At 49.1% G+C, this 18,280-nt stretch overlaps 2 protein-coding genes across 3 annotated transcripts; both read right to left on the reverse strand.

Moving 5' to 3' along the window:
- Positions 1-1,844: 1,844 nt before the first annotated feature.
- LOC119906921 (replication initiator 1-like) lies at positions 1,845-3,574 on the reverse strand. Its single transcript, XM_038724381.1, has 2 exons — positions 3,283-3,574; positions 1,845-2,987 (listed from the first exon to the last, which is right to left on the reverse strand). The coding sequence occupies exons 1-2, from the start codon at positions 3,473-3,475 to the stop codon at positions 2,260-2,262; spliced, it is 921 nt and encodes a 306-aa protein (XP_038580309.1). The 5' UTR covers positions 3,476-3,574; the 3' UTR covers positions 1,845-2,259.
- Positions 3,575-3,876: 302 nt separating this feature from the next.
- dnai2b (dynein, axonemal, intermediate chain 2b) lies at positions 3,877-16,694 on the reverse strand. 2 transcript variants are annotated; one of them, XM_038724349.1, is made up of 12 exons: positions 16,216-16,694; positions 15,682-15,843; positions 13,762-13,883; positions 13,001-13,143; positions 12,808-12,921; positions 12,587-12,726; positions 9,772-9,894; positions 7,380-7,603; positions 6,930-7,065; positions 6,680-6,826; positions 5,238-5,462; positions 3,877-4,044 (listed from the first exon to the last, which is right to left on the reverse strand). In XM_038724349.1, the coding sequence occupies exons 1-12, from the start codon at positions 16,396-16,398 to the stop codon at positions 3,997-3,999; spliced, it is 1,767 nt and encodes a 588-aa protein (XP_038580277.1). In that variant the 5' UTR covers positions 16,399-16,694; the 3' UTR covers positions 3,877-3,996. The 2 variants fall into 2 exon arrangements, with proteins under 2 accessions (XP_038580277.1, XP_038580276.1); XM_038724348.1 differs by having other exon boundaries at positions 3,877-4,013; positions 16,216-16,693.
- Between the last annotated feature and the right edge of the window lie 1,586 nt (positions 16,695-18,280).

The following is an 18,280-nucleotide window of genomic DNA, read 5'->3' on the forward strand; positions in this document are numbered from 1 at the left end:
TTTTCTGTCTGTTTCTTCTTTGAGCTGGTCGAGTTTCTTCAGATCGACCTGAACAGAAGCTGAAAGGAGGAACTCGCAGGAGTTTCAGGAGACGTTTGATGAAGCTTTAGATTCTTTATTTTATGACCTGATCAAAATTATTAATCAGAATAAATCCTGTAGATGGTAGAAAAGTTAAAAGGGGGTCCACAGGTGAGTCCAGACTCATCTGGATCCAGATTAAAGAAAGTTAGATTCTAGGAAAAATTACAAAATGATTTAACTACGTCTGTGGATTAAATTAAAGACACTGTTTATCTCTTCCTCACTTTGGATCCAGGTCTTTGTTTGGTTCAGAAACCCCTTTCAGTCCCAAGTTCTGTTTGCTGGAGGGGCCGTTCCCAAACACACCCAAGGGTTCTGTTGTCAGTCTGTCCAGTTATTTTAAGAACTGAAAGGTGGAACCAGAACCAATGTTTACTGGAAGCGAGGTCCTGGACTCAGCAGGTACCGGTCTCTGCTGTGTTCTGGGGTCCGCCTCTGTGATATAAACCTGTTCCATGGTTCCTGGGAACACCTGTAGACCTTTCAGGTACGTTAAAGCGAACCCTGGTAGTTTTACAGAACGCAGCGGCCTCCTGTGGCGGCTCAGGGAACTGCAGTCTGACCAGTGGACTCTTTAATAAAAGTACGCAGGAGTCCTAAAGGCTGCGTACGCACAAAAATATTATGATTTGTAAAACACGTCCTGCGCAGAGTTCCCTTTATAAATCACATCAGTTTGACATGTGATTCCATGTCCGGCCCTCTGTGGTGGTGATGGTGCATAGATAAGACGCCTGTCTTTGGTGTGGGAGACCTGGGTTCAGTTCCCACTGTGAGACATCCACCATTGTGTCCCTGAGTGAGACACTTAACCCCTCGTTGCTCCAGAGGCGTGCGACCGCAATTATAAGTCGCTTTGGATAAAAATGAAAATGAATAAATGTTAATGTCCAAACGCCCACAGCTGCCTGTAAACGCTCAGTGAAGCTCGTTAATATTAATCCGTCCTGACTGCAGGAAGAAAAGGAGGCAGACTCTGAATCTAACTCAGGGACACTGACGTTCCTTTTCCTGAAGCTGTTTGGTGGGTAAAAAACACACTTTCACCAACGCTTGTGCCCGGAGCTCCGCCCCTTTATAACCGACCTGCAGGAAGGGGCCTCCCCCTGAGTAGAGTTTAAACATTTATTCACACAAACTGAACGAGGTGCTGACGAGTTAAAGAAACAGGACGTGGTTTATTTCCATAAGGTGTTTTTAGCAGCAGCGCGTCACGTCCACACGCCGGCGCTCAGCGTCTGGATCCAGAAGAACATGTGAGAACATGAAGCTCTCGCTGGAAACGGCATCAGTTTAAATGTCATTTGTCTCCTGTTCACCTTGTTTAGGAGAATAAATAAAGTATTGATTAATCTGATTCCTGATTAAACATATCTGAGGCTCTTCTGCAGAAACAGAATCTCTGTTTGTGTTTCTGATCCTGAATCTGGATCTTTTTGTGGCTGCAAATGATCTTAAATGATGTTTTTATTGCGCACTTCAACCAATCAAACGGCTGTTTGTTTCTTCAGAAAGACTTTAAGCCTGGAATACTCAGAGGGGATATCTGGATTCATTTCAGACACTTTCATCCTTCTGCCATGTGAGGCGCCGTTTCAATTCTCTCCTCTTTATGTGGTTCAGAGTTTACTTACAGGACGAACACCCGGACTGTAAGCTCAGGTTTGTGTCTGTCTGTGGATTTCTTCTCCTTTTCTGCATCAGATCTGCTTTGATTTGTTTCTTGATTATTTGTGGGGGGAAAAAAAATCAATAAACACTTTGTGTAAAGAAAATGTCTTTATTAGAACTTAGAACAGCAGCTTCAGCTTTCACAGTTAACTAACCTGAGGAGAGAGCAGCCAATCACACGCCGCCTCCGTCTCTGCAGGACAACGAAAGCCTCGTTCACTAAATCAAACTGAACAGGAAACGCGGCAGAGTCTGAGCGGAGAACAGGCTCGACCTCCGGACGTCGCCACGGACCAACAGCCAATCAGGGTCCAGCTCTGCGCACACGTACCAAGAAGGAAGCTGGAGTGTCTGGAGATATTTCAACTTGTTTCCTCGTTAAAGTAAATTCGCTTCCCAAAATCTGAGTTTCAGGTCCGGACAGAAACAAATAAAAAGCTGCTGACGGGTCAGAACCAGAGGGCCTATAAACTATAAAGCAGGACGGAGGACCGGAGCGACCCGCTAAGACTTCTTCGTGGTTCCCTTCAGGCTCTCCGGGTTCCTCTTCCCGAGGGGGCACCGGTGCCTCTTCTTCTTCCACACCTGTAGAAACGTCTTCCCGCAGTCGTCACAGGCGTGCGCTCTCTCCCTGGCGTTTGTGGCGGGCTGTGAGCCTTGATGGACCCGCCTCTCTCTGCTCCGGGTCCTGGTCTGGTTCTCCAACTCCCTCCTCTGAGAGGTGCGGTGAGTCTGAATGTGAAGCTTCAGACTCTCTGCGGCGTCGAATCGCTCGCCGCACAGACCGCAGGCCGGCTCCGCCTCCCGCAGGTGGGCTTTAAGGTGCCGGATTAAAAACCTCCGGGCTTTAAAGGTCCGGCTGCAGGTTCTGCAGGTTCTGCAGCTCAGCGGCGGTCCTGGTCTACAGCTCCTCTTTGGTTTGGGGCCAGCCGGGTCTTTGCTGTAGTCGTCGCTGTCTTCGGTCTCAGAAGACACCAGGTGGACGTCCTGATGTGGTCCCGCTGCTCCTGGTTCTGCCCGGACTGTCCCGGCGGCTGACAGGTCCACGTCCTCACGTGGCCTCGCCGCACACCTGGGTTTATAGGTGAACTGGATGATGTCGGCCACGTCCAGGTCTTGAAGCTGCTCTCGCTCCTGTTCCTCTTTAATATGCGGGGGCTCTGGGTCCTCCTGGTTCTGGTCCTGGTGCTCAGGCGGATCGTTTCTCACCGACAGCTGCTGCGTGAAGGCGTCTGCAGGAAACAAAACATTTTTAACACCCGGTAGTTTTTGTGTTTTGAGTTCAGTGAGCTCGTCAGATAATCTACTGGACCAAACGAGACGTTTGAGCGACGTCACCTGGAGCTTCAGATTCATTCTTTCTCATCCTCAGTGTTTAGTTTTCAGGCTGTACAGAGAGAAACGTCACACATACGACGGGAGCGACGTATGTAAAATCATCTGAACTCACAGCATCATGCATCTAATGGCTACCTGCTCTGGCTTTTCCACAGAGAACACCTGAACCTGAACCTGAAGCAGACTCACCTGCGGACGGCAGCTCCATGAGCGGCTTGTGGAGCGCGCACAGCAGCGCGTGCTGGCGGGAGATCACCTCCTGACACAGAGCCGCTTCCTGTTCGTATTTCACGAGCGTTTTTTCAAAAGCTGCCAAAATCTCCTCGACCGCCGCGTTCAGACGCTCACTGACGAAGACCCGGAGCTTCTGGACCCGGGACATGTTCACACCGAGAGCCGGGAGGGACCGGGATCTGCAGGCGGACTGATGCTAACAGCTAGCGGGGCTAACGGCGTGTTGCTTCCTGCAACAACAGGACGACTTCCGGAGTCCTTCACAATAAAAGCATGATAAACTAATCCAAAGCGACCGGTCTGTAAATAAATATATGGCTTATTTATTATAAAATTAATTATTAAAGAGAATTAAAGACTAATAAACAACACAGAAAAATAATTAATTAAAATATTATTGAATATTCTACAATATGTAGATCAAGTGACTCTGCTGTTGACCTCTGACCTCTGGCCTGAAGCTGAAGCTTTTATAACGTTACATCTTTTTACTTCCTGTAAATCAGTTTGGAGCTTCTGTTGAAAATAGTGAAATAAAGTTTCCCGCTCTGCTTTACAGAAACTCTCTTTATTAATAAAACTGAGTGTGTGACAGAACAAACACAAGTACAGAATAAATATTAACATGTTCACGGTGAAGTTTCTGCTTCGTCTTCCACTTCTTTTTCTTCACAGACGTCTTTCTCCTGATGAAGAACAACATTCAGTCAAACTGACCTTCAGAATGAAGAAGGAAACAGAAACGTACGAGTTCACTCTCTAGCTTCAAGAAAAGTTAAAATCATAGAGAATTAACTCGTTCAGGTGAACGACACACCTGAACGAGTTCCACCGGCTCAGGGTGGCTGGAGGATATGGACGGTATGAAGTAGGTGGACCTTGTTTTTAGAATATTTAACACAAAGGGAATCTAGCTGTGTCCTCCTGTTTCCAGTCTTTATGCTAAGCTAGCTGTGTCCTCCTGTTTCCAGTCTTTATGCTAAGCTAGCTGTGTCCTCCTGTTTCCAGTCTTTATGCTAAGCTAGCTGTTTCCGCCTGTTTCCAGTCTTTATGCTAAGCTAGCTGTTTCCTCCTGTTTCCAGTCTTTATGCTAAGCTAGCTGTTTCCTCCTGTTTCCAGTCTTTATGCTAAGCTAGATGTTTCCTCCTGTTTCCAGTCTTTATGCTAAGCTAGCTGTTTCCTCCTGTTTCCAGTCTTTATGCTAAGCTAGATGTTTCCTCCTGTCTATGGTCTTTATGCTAACCTAAGCTAGCCGTTTCCTCCTGTTTCCGGTCTTTATGCTAAGCTAATCTAGCTGTTTCCTCCTGTTTCCAGTCTTTATGCTAAGCTAGCTGTTTCCTCCTGTTTCCAGTCTTTATGCTAAGCTAGATGTTTCCTCCTGTTTCCAGTCTTTATGCTAAGCTAGCTGCTTCCTCCTGTTTCCGGTCTTTATGCTAAGCTAGCTGTTTCCTCCTGTCTATGGTCTTTATGCTAACCTAAGCTAGCCGTTTCCTCCTGTTTCCGGTCTTTATGCTAAGCTAATCTAGCTGTTTCCTCCTCTTTCCAGTCTTTATGCTAAGCTCGCTGTTTCCTCCTGTCTCTGGTCCTTATGCTAACCTAAGATAGACGTTTCCCCCTGTTTCTGGTCTTTATGCTAACCTAAGATAGCCGTTTCCTCCTGTTTCCGGTCTTTATGCTAAGCTAAGATAGCCGTTTCCCCGTCTTTATGCTAAGCTAGTTGTTTCCCCCTGTTTCCAGTCTTTATGCTAAACTAAGATAGCCGTTTCCTCCTCTTTCCAGTCTTTATGCTAAGCTAGCTGTTTCCCTCTCTTTCCAGTCTTTATGCTAAGCTAAGATAGCCGTTTCCTCCTCTTTCTCGTCTTTATGCTAAGCTAGTTGTTTCCCCCTGTTTCCAGGTGGGGGGTTCTGACCTGGTTGACGTGGTCCTCCCTCTCGCTCCTCCTCCTCAGCTCCAACTCCACCACGCTGAAGAAGTCTTTCTCAGCTCTGGCAATCAGCTGATCAGGACTGTCCTCGCCGTCCTCCCGTCCCCCGTCGTCCTCTCTGCTCTGCTCGGACCGGCTCCTCTCCTTCAGACGGATCTCTCTCTGCCGGGCCTCCAGGATCTTCTCTCGCTTCGTCTCGCGCTCGAACATCTGCACACAGACGGTTATTGATGAGGCCGTGAAACCGATCGGGTTTAATATCCTTGTTAATATTTGGAAAACAGACTGCAGTCTATGATGATTCACGGCTGGGTTAGGCTATAAATAAATGTCCTTAGTTTTGCTTGCTCTGTGCCGACCAGTCCACCTTTCTACCAGTCGAAATCTAGCTTGATCAGTCGTTATTAGCAGGTGCAAAACATTTAAATGGCCAATCCTGCCCATAAAGCTATGGAGCTTTGCACTTGCCAAAAAACTGGTTCCACCACAAAGGTGGAGGCTAAAAGGTTCTCAAAATTAATTGATTTTAGTCATGAGAGTTATGGCTGATTATAACTCACCCAGTCCAACCTGCCCAGCTCCTTTAAAGGGCCACTAAACCCCTAACAGGTAGATTTCCCCCGGCCATAAAGTGACTGAAGCCTCGACCTGTGACTTCAATAAGAAAAAGTACAAAAATCTGCCCGGTCAGTTGCTGTCTGGTCAGTTCTGGTCAGTTGCTGCCCGGTCAGTTGCTGCCTGGTCAGTTGCTGTCTGGTCAGTTCTGGTCAGTTGCTGTCTGGTCAGTTCTGATCAGTTGCTGTCTGGTCAGTTGCTATCTGGTCAGTTCTGATCAGTTGCTGCCTGGTCAGTTGCTATCTGGTCAGTTCTGATCAGTTGCTGCCTGGTCAGTTGCTGCCTGGTCAGTTGCTGCCTGGTCAGTTGCTGTCTGGTCAGTTCTGGTCAGTTGCTGTCTGGTCAGTTCTGATCAGTTGCTGTCAGGTCAGTTGCTGTCTGGTCAGTTCTGGTCAGTTGCTGCCTGGTCAGTTCTGGTCAGTTGCTGCCTGGTCAGTTCTGGTCAGTTGCTGCCTGGTCAGTTCTGATCAGTTGCTGTCAGGTCAGTTGCTGTCTGGTCAGTTCTGGTCAGTTGCTGTCTGGTCAGTTCTGGTCAGTTGCTGTCTGGTCAGTTCTGGTCAGTTGCTGCCTGGTCAGTTCTGGTCAGTTGCTGTTCAAACAGGTTGAAGATGTTCATTACATTATTATTGCATTAGCACATTTGACCTGAATCTGAAGGAGTGAGCGGCGGCCAGGTGGTCTTTAGGTTGAAGGTGATAACCATGACTGACCGTGGGGACTTGTGTTTCCTGTCAACTCTCTGCCCCTAAACATCTAAAAACTTGACTTCTGGTTTCTCTGAGACTAAATCAGAGCTCAGGTCTGCTCCTCACAGCGGCCAGGAGGCTCTTCTCGTTCTTCTGGAGGGTCGACAGTCCGGAACAGATCTCCAGCAGCGTGGCTCCGCCCTGCTGAGAGCCGCACGCCACCAAACGCCCGTTATCCTGAACCCGGAGGCTGTACAGGGCCTCGTCACACACCTGAGGACCACAACAGAGAACAAAACCATCAACTGGGGACGTGTTTCATGACGGCTACAACTGAAAACCTGCTGACTCCTGAAAACAGATTTAAAGATGGCACCTTGAGACTCAGCGTGGGGTCGTTCTGTTTGAACAAGATGTCCCAGACGTCCAGCACGCCGTCCATCTTTACGGTGAAGAAGACGGAGGGTCTGACGGGACTCCAGCAGGCGTCCATCAGATACGACATCTGGTATCTGAGAAGAACAGATCACAGCAGCTCGAGTCAGGATGAGACATGATGAGACACGGGACAGACTGGGGTAGGAAGGACCAGTGAAGAAACGGTTTAACACAAGGTAAGAAAAGGACATGATAAAACTCAACGAGACAGATGAAGAAACAAGATTAACCCTGATGAAAAGGACGGGACACCAAACAAGCAGAGACAAAACCAGATGAAACAAGAAGAGATGGGACAGACGGGAAGACAAGAGACGGCAGAGAGACCAGAAGGGCATCTCCATTTTTAAATGTAGAGGTACTGATGTGAAGTCCACATCCTTCCTACTTGGTCCACATGATGGAAGACTCCTTGATGTCCTCAGACCAGATGCGAGCCGTCCAATCCCCCACGGTGAGGAAGTTTTTGGGGAAGAAGGGGTTCCTCTGCAGGGCGTAGACAGGTCCGTGGTGACCGTCGTACGTACAGACAATCTTCTCTGCCGGCGTCTTTGCCTTCCTGTTGCAGGAGACGACCACGCCCTGCTCCGTCCCCACCATGAACTTAGTCGGCTGCAGAGACATCGGGGACAGAGACACTGAGGCTGAGACACAGATGTGAACTTGCAGTAACATAACCCGCCACCAGCAGGTCTGAGGTGGTACTGTCAAACAGAATGAGCAGAGCTGCACCGCTGTTGGTCTGCTGTAACGTGAGTCCAGACTAATGCAGTTCCAAACACCTCTATGAATCAGAACGGTCAGGCTGAAGTAGCTTCGCCCAGACTGGGGATCCTCTGCTTGAAGAGGCAAAACCACCACCGTGTGGGACCACCACAGGTGGTTTTGGCTTCCCACAATGAAATGAACATGATCGACTGCGATGTTGCCGTGTAAAATGCTCCGCTCATTAAAACTCCACCAGGAGGCGTTTTGGCTGCGTGTTCCCCGGGTGTTGCCGCTGCAGCCCAGAGTCGAAGAGTAAGTCCACTGAGTCCACTGAGTCCGGCTGCGTCCTGATCGGTGCTTGTGAGTCGACCCGACGGTCGTGCACATCCGGTGCCAGTGGGCCGAGCAGAAGCACAAAAAGGACAAATCAACAACGTGCTCCGCTCCTGAGGACGGAACAAAGCCGCGACGCAGCCGGACTCAGTGGACTTTCAGGGTAAAATACTTACATACTGATGCACTTTAAGTCTTATTTTGATGCAAAGATTTGTTCGTTAGCAGAAATGTAGCACAACATGGATGTGAAAGTCTGTTTCTTTCAATTTGAAAGTGCATTAAAAATATACTGTCCCTAAAATCAGTTAATAATCGTGATCTCAATATAGATTAAAGTAATTGTGATTATCATTTTGGCCATTATCGTGCGGTGGATCAGTGCCACGTCAGCAGTAACGTGGATCAGACTGTGGCCCTTCAGGCGGAGCTGGTTCTGAAGGTGAAGGTCCGGTTGGTCTGCATTCCCTCACCTGTGACCATGAACTCAGGTTCAGAGGACCTCCTTCATGCTGAGAGGAGCCAGTGCAGGGGTCTGATGCCGCTCAGCGCCTCCCTGTGGATGTATCGTTACTGAGTGAGAGACGCTCGGCTCGCTTCCTCTCCTCACAACAACTCCTTGACAGGTGCTGTTATAAGAGCAGCGTAACTCCTGTAAGGAATCGGGAGGTGTGTAGCGAGTGTTCGATGGTCTGGCAGATAGTAACGGTGAATGAAAGCGGAGGAAAGTAAATGTGTCGGCTTCTCAAGACCAAGAAAAGTCTGTTTCCCAAACAGCTGGAAAAGTGAAGCCTGTTAGTGCTCACTAAAGCCCCCCCCCCTTCTGACTGCGAGCTGAACAGGAATTTAATTCAGCCTACACAATATCCACACAGAGGGACCGACAGTAAAGGTAATGTTGCTATAGACTGAATGAAACACGGTGCAGATATTTACAGCAGTATTTGTCAGGAAAGCTGACAGCTCGGATTTCGGAACACTAGCTGAATTTATAGGAAGTAGGCTGCATGTCATTACTGCCTCCCTGTGCAGTGTTGAGAACCTCAGGTAGCCTGCAGCTCGGTCCTGCTCGCAGACTGTACATGCTAATAGTTAACTCTTGTTGTTGGAACAGAAAGCGTGGTGCTGACCGTGGAGCAGCCGAGGTCAGCAAAGCAAATTAGTGATGCAAACGTGTCCCTTTTAAGCTGATGAGGAGACGTTTCTGTAGGATTTTAATGTGCAAACAAAACGCCTGGTTTAGTCCTTCAGCTGTATGGTTTTTTATTTATAATCTGCTCTAGCTTTTCCAACTATTTGTTCAGAGATATGGTAAAATTTATGTTTCACAAATTATGTGAAATTGCATTTTTGTCAAGTTTTCTTGGACACAACAGCGCTGCTGCTGGTACAGATTGTTTTGGGGTTTTATATTCAGACGCTTCACCTGCACTGCTACAACTCCATCCTGGGAGAGACAGCCTCGAGATCCTCCAGGACGAGCTGGAGGACGTGGTTAGAAAGAACCTTCCAGCTGCTTTGTGAAAGTCTGCTGCCACCGTGACCGTGACGTTTGATTGTGAATTTCTGGAGGTCAGGGTTTTTACTCAGCCTGTTCTGGGTTGTCTCTGAATCAGCCGTCAGTGGACAGGTCTCAGTGAGATCTGGGACCCCCGCTTGGACTGGCGACCAAAGACACAACCCTCACAAGGGACAGACCAGAACCACGTAGAAGACAGGGGACCACAGATGAGCCTCACCATGGTGGACTCAAACTCCAGGGAGATGGCTCCTAAAGCTCGGTCCAGGTTCCCCTCTCTGCTCGGGTCCAGAACCAGGCGCTCTGTGGGCTCGCTCAACTTTCGGACGTCCCACCACAGAACCTGACAGAGACGGAGGAGGACGACTTTTTATTCTTTAACCACTGACACACAGTCATCAGTCCACCCGTCACTAAACAGTCTACATGTCTGTCATCGGTCTACATGTCTGTCATCGGTCTACATGTCTGTCATCGGTCTACATGTCAGTCATCGGTCTACCTGTCAGTCATCGGTCTACCTGTCTGTCATCGGTCTACCTGTCAGTCATCGGTCTACATGTCAGTCATCGGTCTACATGTCAGTCATCGGTCTACCTGTCAGTCATCGGTCTACCTGTCTGTCATCGGTCTACATGTCAGTCATCGGTCTACATGTCTGTCATCGGTCTACCTGTCTGTCATCGGTCTACATGTCAGTCATCGGTCTACATGTCTGTCATCGGTCTACATGTCAGTCATCGGTCTACATGTCAGTCATCGGTCTACATGTCTGTCATCGGTCTACATGTCAGTCATCGGTCTACCTGTCAGTCATCGGTCTACATGTCTGTCATCGGTCTACATGTCAGTCATCGGTCTACATGTCAGTCATCGGTCTACATGTCTGTCATCGGTCTACATGTCAGTCATCGGTCTACATGTCTGTCATCGGTCTACCTGTCTGTCATCGGTCTACATGTCAGTCATCGGTCTACCTGTCAGTCATCGGTCTACATGTCAGTCATCGGTCTACCTGTCAGTCATCGGTCTACATGTCTGTCATCGGTCTACATGTCAGTCATCGGTCTACCTGTCAGTCATCGGTCTACATGTCAGTCATCGGTCTACATGTCTGTCATCGGTCTACATGTCAGTCATCGGTCTACATGTCAGTCATCGGTCTACCCATCTGTCATCGGTCTACATGTCTGTCATCGGTCTACATGTCTGTCATCGGTCTACATGTCAGTCATCGGTCCGCCCGTCAGTCATCAGTCTACATGTCAGTCATCGGTCTACATGTCAGTCATCGGTCTACATGTCAGTCATCAGTCTACATGTCAGTCATCGGTCTACCTGTCTGTCATCGGTCTACATGTCAGTCATCGGTCTACCTGTCTGTCATCGGTCTACCTGTCTGTCATCGGTCTACCTGTCTGTCATCGGTCTACATGTCTGTCATCGGTCTACATGTCAGTCATCGGTCTACATGTCAGTCATCGGTCTACATGTCTGTCATCGGTCTACCTGTCTGTCATCGGTCTACATGTCTGTCATCGGTCTACCTGTCTGTCATCGGTCTACATGTCAGTCATCGGTCTACATGTCAGTCATCGGTCTACCTGTCAGTCATCGGTCTACCTGTCAGTCATCGGTCTACATGTCAGTCATCGGTCTACATGTCTGTCATCGGTCTACATGTCAGTCATCGGACTACATGTCAGTCATCGGACTACCTGTCTGTCATCGGTCTACATGTCAGTCATCGGTCTACATGTCAGTCATCGGTCTACCCGTCTGTCATCGGTCTACATGTCTGTCATCGGTCTACATGTCTGTCATCGGTCTACATGTCTGTCATCGGTCTACATGTCTGTCATCGGACTACCCGTCAGTCATCGGTCTACATGTCTGTCATCGGTCTACATGTCAGTCATCGGTCGACACATGTCAGTCATCGGTCTACATGTCAGTCATCGGTCTACATGTCAGTCATCGGTTTACCCGTCAGTCATCGGTCTACATGTCAGTCATCGGTTTACCCGTCTGTCATCGGTCTACATGTCAGTCATCGGTCTACATGTCTGTCATCGGTCTACATGTCAGTCATCGGACTACCCGTCAGTCATCGGTCTACATGTCAGTCATCGGTTTACCCGTCTGTCATCGGTCTACATGTCAGTCATCGGTCTACATGTCAGTCATCGGACTACCCGTCAGTCATCGGTCTACATGTCAGTCATCGGTCTACATGTCAGTCATCGGACTACCTGTCTGTCATCGGTCTACATGTCAGTCATCGGTCTACATGTCAGTCATCGGTCTACATGTCAGTCATCGGTCTACATGTCAGTCATCGGACTACCTGTCTGTCATCGGTCTACATGTCTGTCATCGGTCTACATGTCAGTCATCGGACTACCTGTCTGTCATCGGTCTACATGTCTGTCATCGGTCTACATGTCAGTCATCGGTCTACATGTCAGTCATCGGTCTACATGTCAGTCATCGGTCTACATGTCAGTCATCGGTCTACCCGTCAGTCATCGGTCTACATGTCAGTCATCGGTCTACATGTCTGTCATCGGACTACCCGTCAGTCATCGGTCTACATGTCTGTCATCGGTCTACATGTCTGTCATCGGACTACCCGTCAGTCATCGGTCTACATGTCAGTCATCGGTCTACATGTCTGTCATCGGTCTACATGTCAGTCATCGGTCTACATGTCAGTCATCGGTCTACATGTCTGTCATCGGACTACCCGTCAGTCATCGGTCTACATGTCTGTCATCGGTCTACATGTCAGTCATCGGTCTACATGTCAGTCATCGGTCTACATGTCTGTCATCGGTCTACATGTCTGTCATCGGTCTACATGTCAGTCATCGGTCTACATGTCAGTCATCGGTCTACCCGTCAGTCATCGGTCTACATGTCAGTCATCGGTCGACACATGTCAGTCATCGGTCTACATGTCAGTCATCGGTCGACACATGTCTGTCATCGGTCTACATGTCTGTCATCGGTCTACATGTCAGTCATCGGTCTACCTGTCCGTCAGTGGAGGCAGAGAAGACGTCTGTCCCGGTCTTGGACTGCAGCCAGATGATCTTGTAGACCGGGTCTCGGTGACTCTGCTCCACAGAGGACACCTCCACTGGCTGGCTGCCTCTCCGGGTGTCCCAGTACGCTAAAACAAGCACACCCACAGGTTAATAAACCTCGTCACAGACAGAACATCGCCTGTCCGTCAGTCTGGACCTGAACCTACCAATCTGTCCGTTGTAGCTGCCTCCCACCAGAGTGTGGGAGTCTTTGGGGTTGTATTCCAGACAGACGAGCGGGGAGGCCGGCTTCAGAGTCATCTCGGGTCTGTTGGGGTTCTCTGAAACAAAAAGTAAATCCCTCTGTGAACAGGCTGGACTCTGTGGGGGTGTTACTGTCTGTCCGTCTGTCTCACCCACCGATGTCCCAGATGTAGGAGTCCAGGCTCATGTCTTTGGAGGTTTTCTGGAACTCGAGGCAGGAGTAGGCAGCCGCCAGCTTCCTGCCACCGTCTGGATGCCACGACAGCCCGGTGACAGTACGCTTCACCTCATTAGGATCTCTGCAGACATAGGTGATAAAGTACTACGTTACACAGGTATTCAGCCTCCCTTAAGTGTAGTGGACCATATCTCACAGGAACCTCACGAGTACTGGCAGCTTGTTAAAGTTGTTTGCAGTCTGGTAAATCACAATCAACAGTCTCGCCGATGTCGGCCGGATCGAATATCAGCATTAAATTTATAGCTTAAATTTGTATAATTTATAGCAATTTAACTTGCTGCAACCTGAAGAGCCCCGAATTCATTTTCAGTCTTCTTTGTAATAATAATAATGATTATGATTTCAAAATAAAATGTATTTGTGTTTGGGGATTCCAGCACGTAACCAGAGTAACCCTGAAAGTACATTTAATCTCAGTTAAAGTCATTTTATTTTTACGCTGCCTTCTACTTCTTCTCCACCACGAGGGAACGTCCTTCTATACATTTATCAGAGTTACTGGTCACTGTGACGTCTGTTGAGTATTTTTACACTGATACTTGCATTAGACATAAGGTTTCTACACCAAAGTCATTAATGTTATCACCACGGGAACGTAAAGTGTGTCACTGAAGCTTCATGTTTTCTGTGGTACTTTTACTTCAGTAAAAACCAAAGTACTTCCTGGCGCCCGTACCTGAAGACGTTGATGGTCTTGGCGGACGGCGGCTCCTGATTTTCCTCCACCTCCTCCTCGTCCTCAAAGTACTCCTGGTAGATGTCCACAGCATTGTTCTGTCTGATGCAGTGCTCCATGACCTGGACACATGATGACATCACACAAAGGCTGGTGACATCACAACCGCCGGCGTGGCTATAACGACAGACGCAAGACATCGATGTGGACTGAGGTGAGGCGGGTCGGTGTGGACTGATGTGGGGCGTGTCGATGTGGACTGAGGTGAGTCGTGTCGATGTGGACTGATGTGAGGCGGGTCGATGTGGACTGAGGTGAGGCGGGTCGATGTGGACTGAGGTGAGGCGGGTCGATGTGGGGCGGGTCGATGTGGACTGAGGTGAGGCGGGTCGATGTGGACTGAGGTGAGGCGGGTCGATGTGGACTGAGGTGAGGCGTGTCGATGTGGACTGAGGTGAGGCGGGTCGATGTGGACTGAGGTGAGGCGGGTCGATGTGGGGCGGGTCGATGTGGACTGAGGTGAGGCGGGTCGATGTGGACTGAGGTGAGGCGGGTCGATGTGGGGCGGGTCGATGTGGACTGATGTGAGGCGTGTCGATGTGGACTGAGGTGAGGCGGGTCGATGTGGACTGAGGTGAGGCGGGTCGATGTGGGGCGGGTCGATGTGGACTGAGGTGAGGCGGGTCGATGTGGACTGATGTGGGGCGGGTCGATGTGGACTGAGGTGAGGCGGGTCGATGTGGACTGATGTGAGGCGGGTCGATGTGGACTGAGGTGAGGCGGGTCGATGTGGACTGAGGTGAGGCGGGTCGATGTGGACTGAGGTGAGGCGGGTCGATGTGGACTGAGGTGAGGCGGGTCGATGTGGACTGAGGTGAGGCGTGTCGATGTGGACTGAGGTGAGGCGGGTCGATGTGGGGCGGGTCGATGTGGACTGAGGTGAGGCGTGTCGATGTGGACTGAGGTGAGGCGGGTCTATGTGGACTGAGGTGAGGCGGGTCTATGTGGACTGAGGTGAGGCGGGTCTATGTGGACTGAGGTGAGGCGGGTCTATGTGGACTGAGGTGAGGCGTGTCGATGTGGACTGAGGTGAGGCGTGTCGATGTGGACTGAGGTGAGGCGGGTCTATGTGGACTGAGGTGAGGCGGGTCTATGTGGACTGAGGTGAGGCGGGTCGATGTGGACTGAGGTGAGGCGGGTCTATGTGGACTGAGGTGAGGCGGGTCTATGTGGACTGAGGTGAGGCGTGTCGATGTGGACTGAGGTGAGGCGTGTCGATGTGGACTGAGGTGAGGCGTGTCGATGTGGACTGAGGTGAGGCGGGTCTATGTGGACTGAGGTGAGGCGGGTCGATGTGGACTGAGGTGAGGCGGGTCGATGTGGACTGAGGTGAGGCGTGTCGATGTGGACTGAGGTGAGGCGTGTCGATGTGGACTGAGGTGAGGCGGGTCGATGTGGACTGAGGTGAGGCGTGTCGATGTGGACTGAGGTGAGGCGGGTCTATGTGGACTGAGGTGAGGCGGGTCGATGTGGACTGAGGTGAGGCGTGTCGATGTGGACTGAGGTGAGGCGTGTCGATGTGGACTGAGGTGAGGCGGGTCTATGTGGACTGAGGTGAGGCGGGTCGATGTGGACTGAGGTGAGGCGGGTCGATGTGGACTGAGGTGAGGCGTGTCGATGTGGACTGAGGTGAGGCGTGTCGATGTGGACTGAGGTGAGGCGTGTCGATGTGGACTGAGGTGAGGCGGGTCGATGTGGACTGAGGTGAGGCGGGTCGATGTGGACTGAGGTGAGGCGTGTCGATGTGGACTGAGGTGAGGCGGGTCGATGTGGACTGAGGTGAGGCGGGTCGATGTGGACTGAGGTGAGGCGGGTCGATGTGGACTGAGGTGAGGCGGGTCGATGTGGACTGGATCTTACGCTGCCCAGCTGCAGGATGCTGTTGATGTAGCCCTCGTCCTTCTCCACCTTCTTCCTGAAGCGGATGGTCTGTTCCATCTCCTCGGGGTTCACGTCTTTGGGCCACCCCCCCTCCACGTGGTTGATCCCACAGCTCTCAGACTCAAAGCGCTCCGTGTTCACCTGCAGACACAAACGCAGGTACCACACCTGGTCGGTCAGACCGTTTCTCACAGTGCTGAAAGCAAAGTCTAGTAATTCAAAGGAAAAAGATCCACCAGAACCCAGAAATGAAAAGTTTAACGGATAAAAAACAAAATACAGACGATATTTATGAAACCAGACCCTGTTTTTAGACCCATTTCTGAGATAATCCACTAAGACTAAGGAGTCCGTTTGGGAATAACGTGGTGGTTTTATGGTTCTGGACTAGACAGGGACCCCCGAAGCTCTCTAACACCGGAAGAGCCCGTCAACAACAACAGGAAGTGGGTTTATTTATCGAAGAAGTTGTTATATGAGCTGGTTAACGGAAAGTCCCGTACCCGAGCTCACCTGGTGCTCGGACATGTCCCGGCAGGCCTGCACCGCCTGGTCCCGGAGGGTTTTCTGGAGGAACTGAAGAGCCAGGCTCGGGTCCGGAGGGACGTCCACCAGCAGCTCGACGGGCCGGTCAGAGAGGAGACACTGCCGGCCGAACTCACCGCGGAGCTTCGTGTAAACATGGACGATCTCCATCCTGCTGAAAACCACCGGGAAACACCGACTGAAAGCTCGAACTTTAACCGGCGGAGCTCCGACCCGCGGGAATGGCGGCAGTTTGCTGTATCGTAGCAACGCCGTGACGCGGCGGAGTGTAGCGTATCCCAGCAACAGCGACCGTTATTTTCTTTTAAATAAACTTCATTAGACAAAATGCGGCGTTAGCAAACAAACTGATAGCATAATATTTTCCAACAGATTCAACTTTAGCTGCTGCACACAGAATATCTCATGTTATCCATTTCATGCATTAATTATTAAATCACAAAGTAATAATCTGTGTTTGTTTTCAATTATTTAAATTTGAAATGTGTGCGCTGCAGTGACACCAGGCATCAAAACTCAATACAGGTTCAATAAACTGTATGTTTTCAAAACATTTACTAAACGCAAATACACAAAACGTTATTCAGGTGCAAATGATTTTAACATAATAAGGCAGAATAAACCCTTTGGTGAAAAACGTCCACTGGAGTGGACGGATGTATTTTCAGCCACAGAACAAAATGTGCAAGAAACATTTAAAATAAAATCTGGATCAGTATTTCTAACCTCTTATTTAGTTGAAAGATAGTGTTCTTAAAAGTCTGGTTTTATGAGAATAAAAGGATGTCACAGTTATTGCTGAGGCACTTCCTCCTCTTCCCTCTGTGAATATACGATGCAGTAAATCACAGTGACAGAGATGTAAAACAAAATCAGTGATCATGAGTGGGACATGGTACTTTAACTTAAATCGCTTCCAAAAACCCGATCACTGTAGTGTTTTTGCAACACTAAAGTTTAAAGTTTTGCATGACTTTCCATTTGCATGAAAGTGTAAATGGTGTATTGTGTATTTTCTGTACAGTTAAGGCCAGAGCTCAAGCATTTCATTATATTTTTATACACATGATAAAAAAGTTTTATATGATTAAAAACTTGGAGGAGGAGCTAATTTTTATGACTTTATATACTGCAGGGTATCTGGAATAATACATGACCATACATTTGTTAAAGAGGTGTTATTCTGCTCATTTTCAGGTTCCTCATCTTATTTAGAGTTTGTACCAGAGCAGGTTTACATGGTTATATTTTTGTCATACTGCACATTGCTGCAGCTCCTCTTTTTAGCCTGTGTTGAAGGCTTCGTTTTAGCTATGGAGTGATACATCTTGTCTCTAAATGATCTTTGTCGGGAGTTGCACATGCTCAGTTCCTAGTTAAGGACTACTAGCCAATCAGAAGCAGAGTAGGGCGGGTCAGGGAGAAGCCGGTAAACGGCTCGGGTTCAGCCGTACGTGTTGCCGACCGGCTCGGCAACATGGACTGGAGCGAGAGTTTCAGAGCGGTGAGTTATTAATCTGTATCCATAAAGTTTTAACTGAGCTCTGTCTCTACATCACAGGAACAACTTTCTGTCCACTGACTGCCTGGAGGGTAGCTAGTGTTTGGAAGGGAGAGGAGAGCTGTGTGCTGCAGCTCGCTGTTTCTGAGGGCGTGTCGGAGTCGCCGCTCGGCGAGCGTTATATGAGGCTGTTTAGCTAAAGGGAAGCGTCTGGACTACAAACGAGCTGTTTTCAGTTCAGAGCAGAGTTTTCTGTCAGAGATGGGAACTCACTTTGGGCTTTTTCACTTTGCAAACCTGTTACAGCACTAAAAAGGAATATAACTCAATAAAGGAGAGGGAAAAGTCAAAAAGCAGAATACCAACTCTAACACTTACTACTAATCTGCAAAGAGTAGTATCTGTTAAATGAATGTGAAGCAAACAGTTAAATATTTTCCTCTGGAATGAAGTGGAGTAATTAAAAGTATTAATAAGTAGAAAATGATAAAGTACAAAGCACAAGTACCTCAAAATAAAGTACAGTGCTTC

This window comes from Micropterus salmoides, unplaced genomic scaffold (assembly GCF_014851395.1).
Source record: "Micropterus salmoides isolate LMB-PRFRI ecotype aquatic unplaced genomic scaffold, ASM1485139v1 Ms_hic_scaffold_17, whole genome shotgun sequence".
NCBI lineage: Eukaryota > Metazoa > Chordata > Actinopteri > Centrarchiformes > Centrarchidae > Micropterus > Micropterus salmoides.

Coding starts and splice junctions, on each gene's coding strand:
- LOC119906921 (XM_038724381.1), bottom strand. CDS start 3,475: ATGTCCCGGGTCCAGAAGCTCCGGGTCTTCGTCAGTGAGCGTCTGAAC. Junction 2,988..3,282: donor CATGGAGCTGCCGTCCGCAG/GTGAGTCTGCTT, acceptor TGTTTCCTGCAG/ACGCCTTCACGCAGCAGCTG.
- dnai2b (XM_038724348.1), bottom strand. CDS start 16,398: ATGGAGATCGTCCATGTTTACACGAAGCTCCGCGGTGAGTTCGGCCGG. Junction 13,144..13,761: donor AAGACCATCAACGTCTTCAG/GTACGGGCGCCA, acceptor CTATGTCTGCAG/AGATCCTAATGAGGTGAAGC. Junction 7,066..7,379: donor TCTTCCATCATGTGGACCAA/GTAGGAAGGATG, acceptor TGTTCTTCTCAG/ATACCAGATGTCGTATCTGA.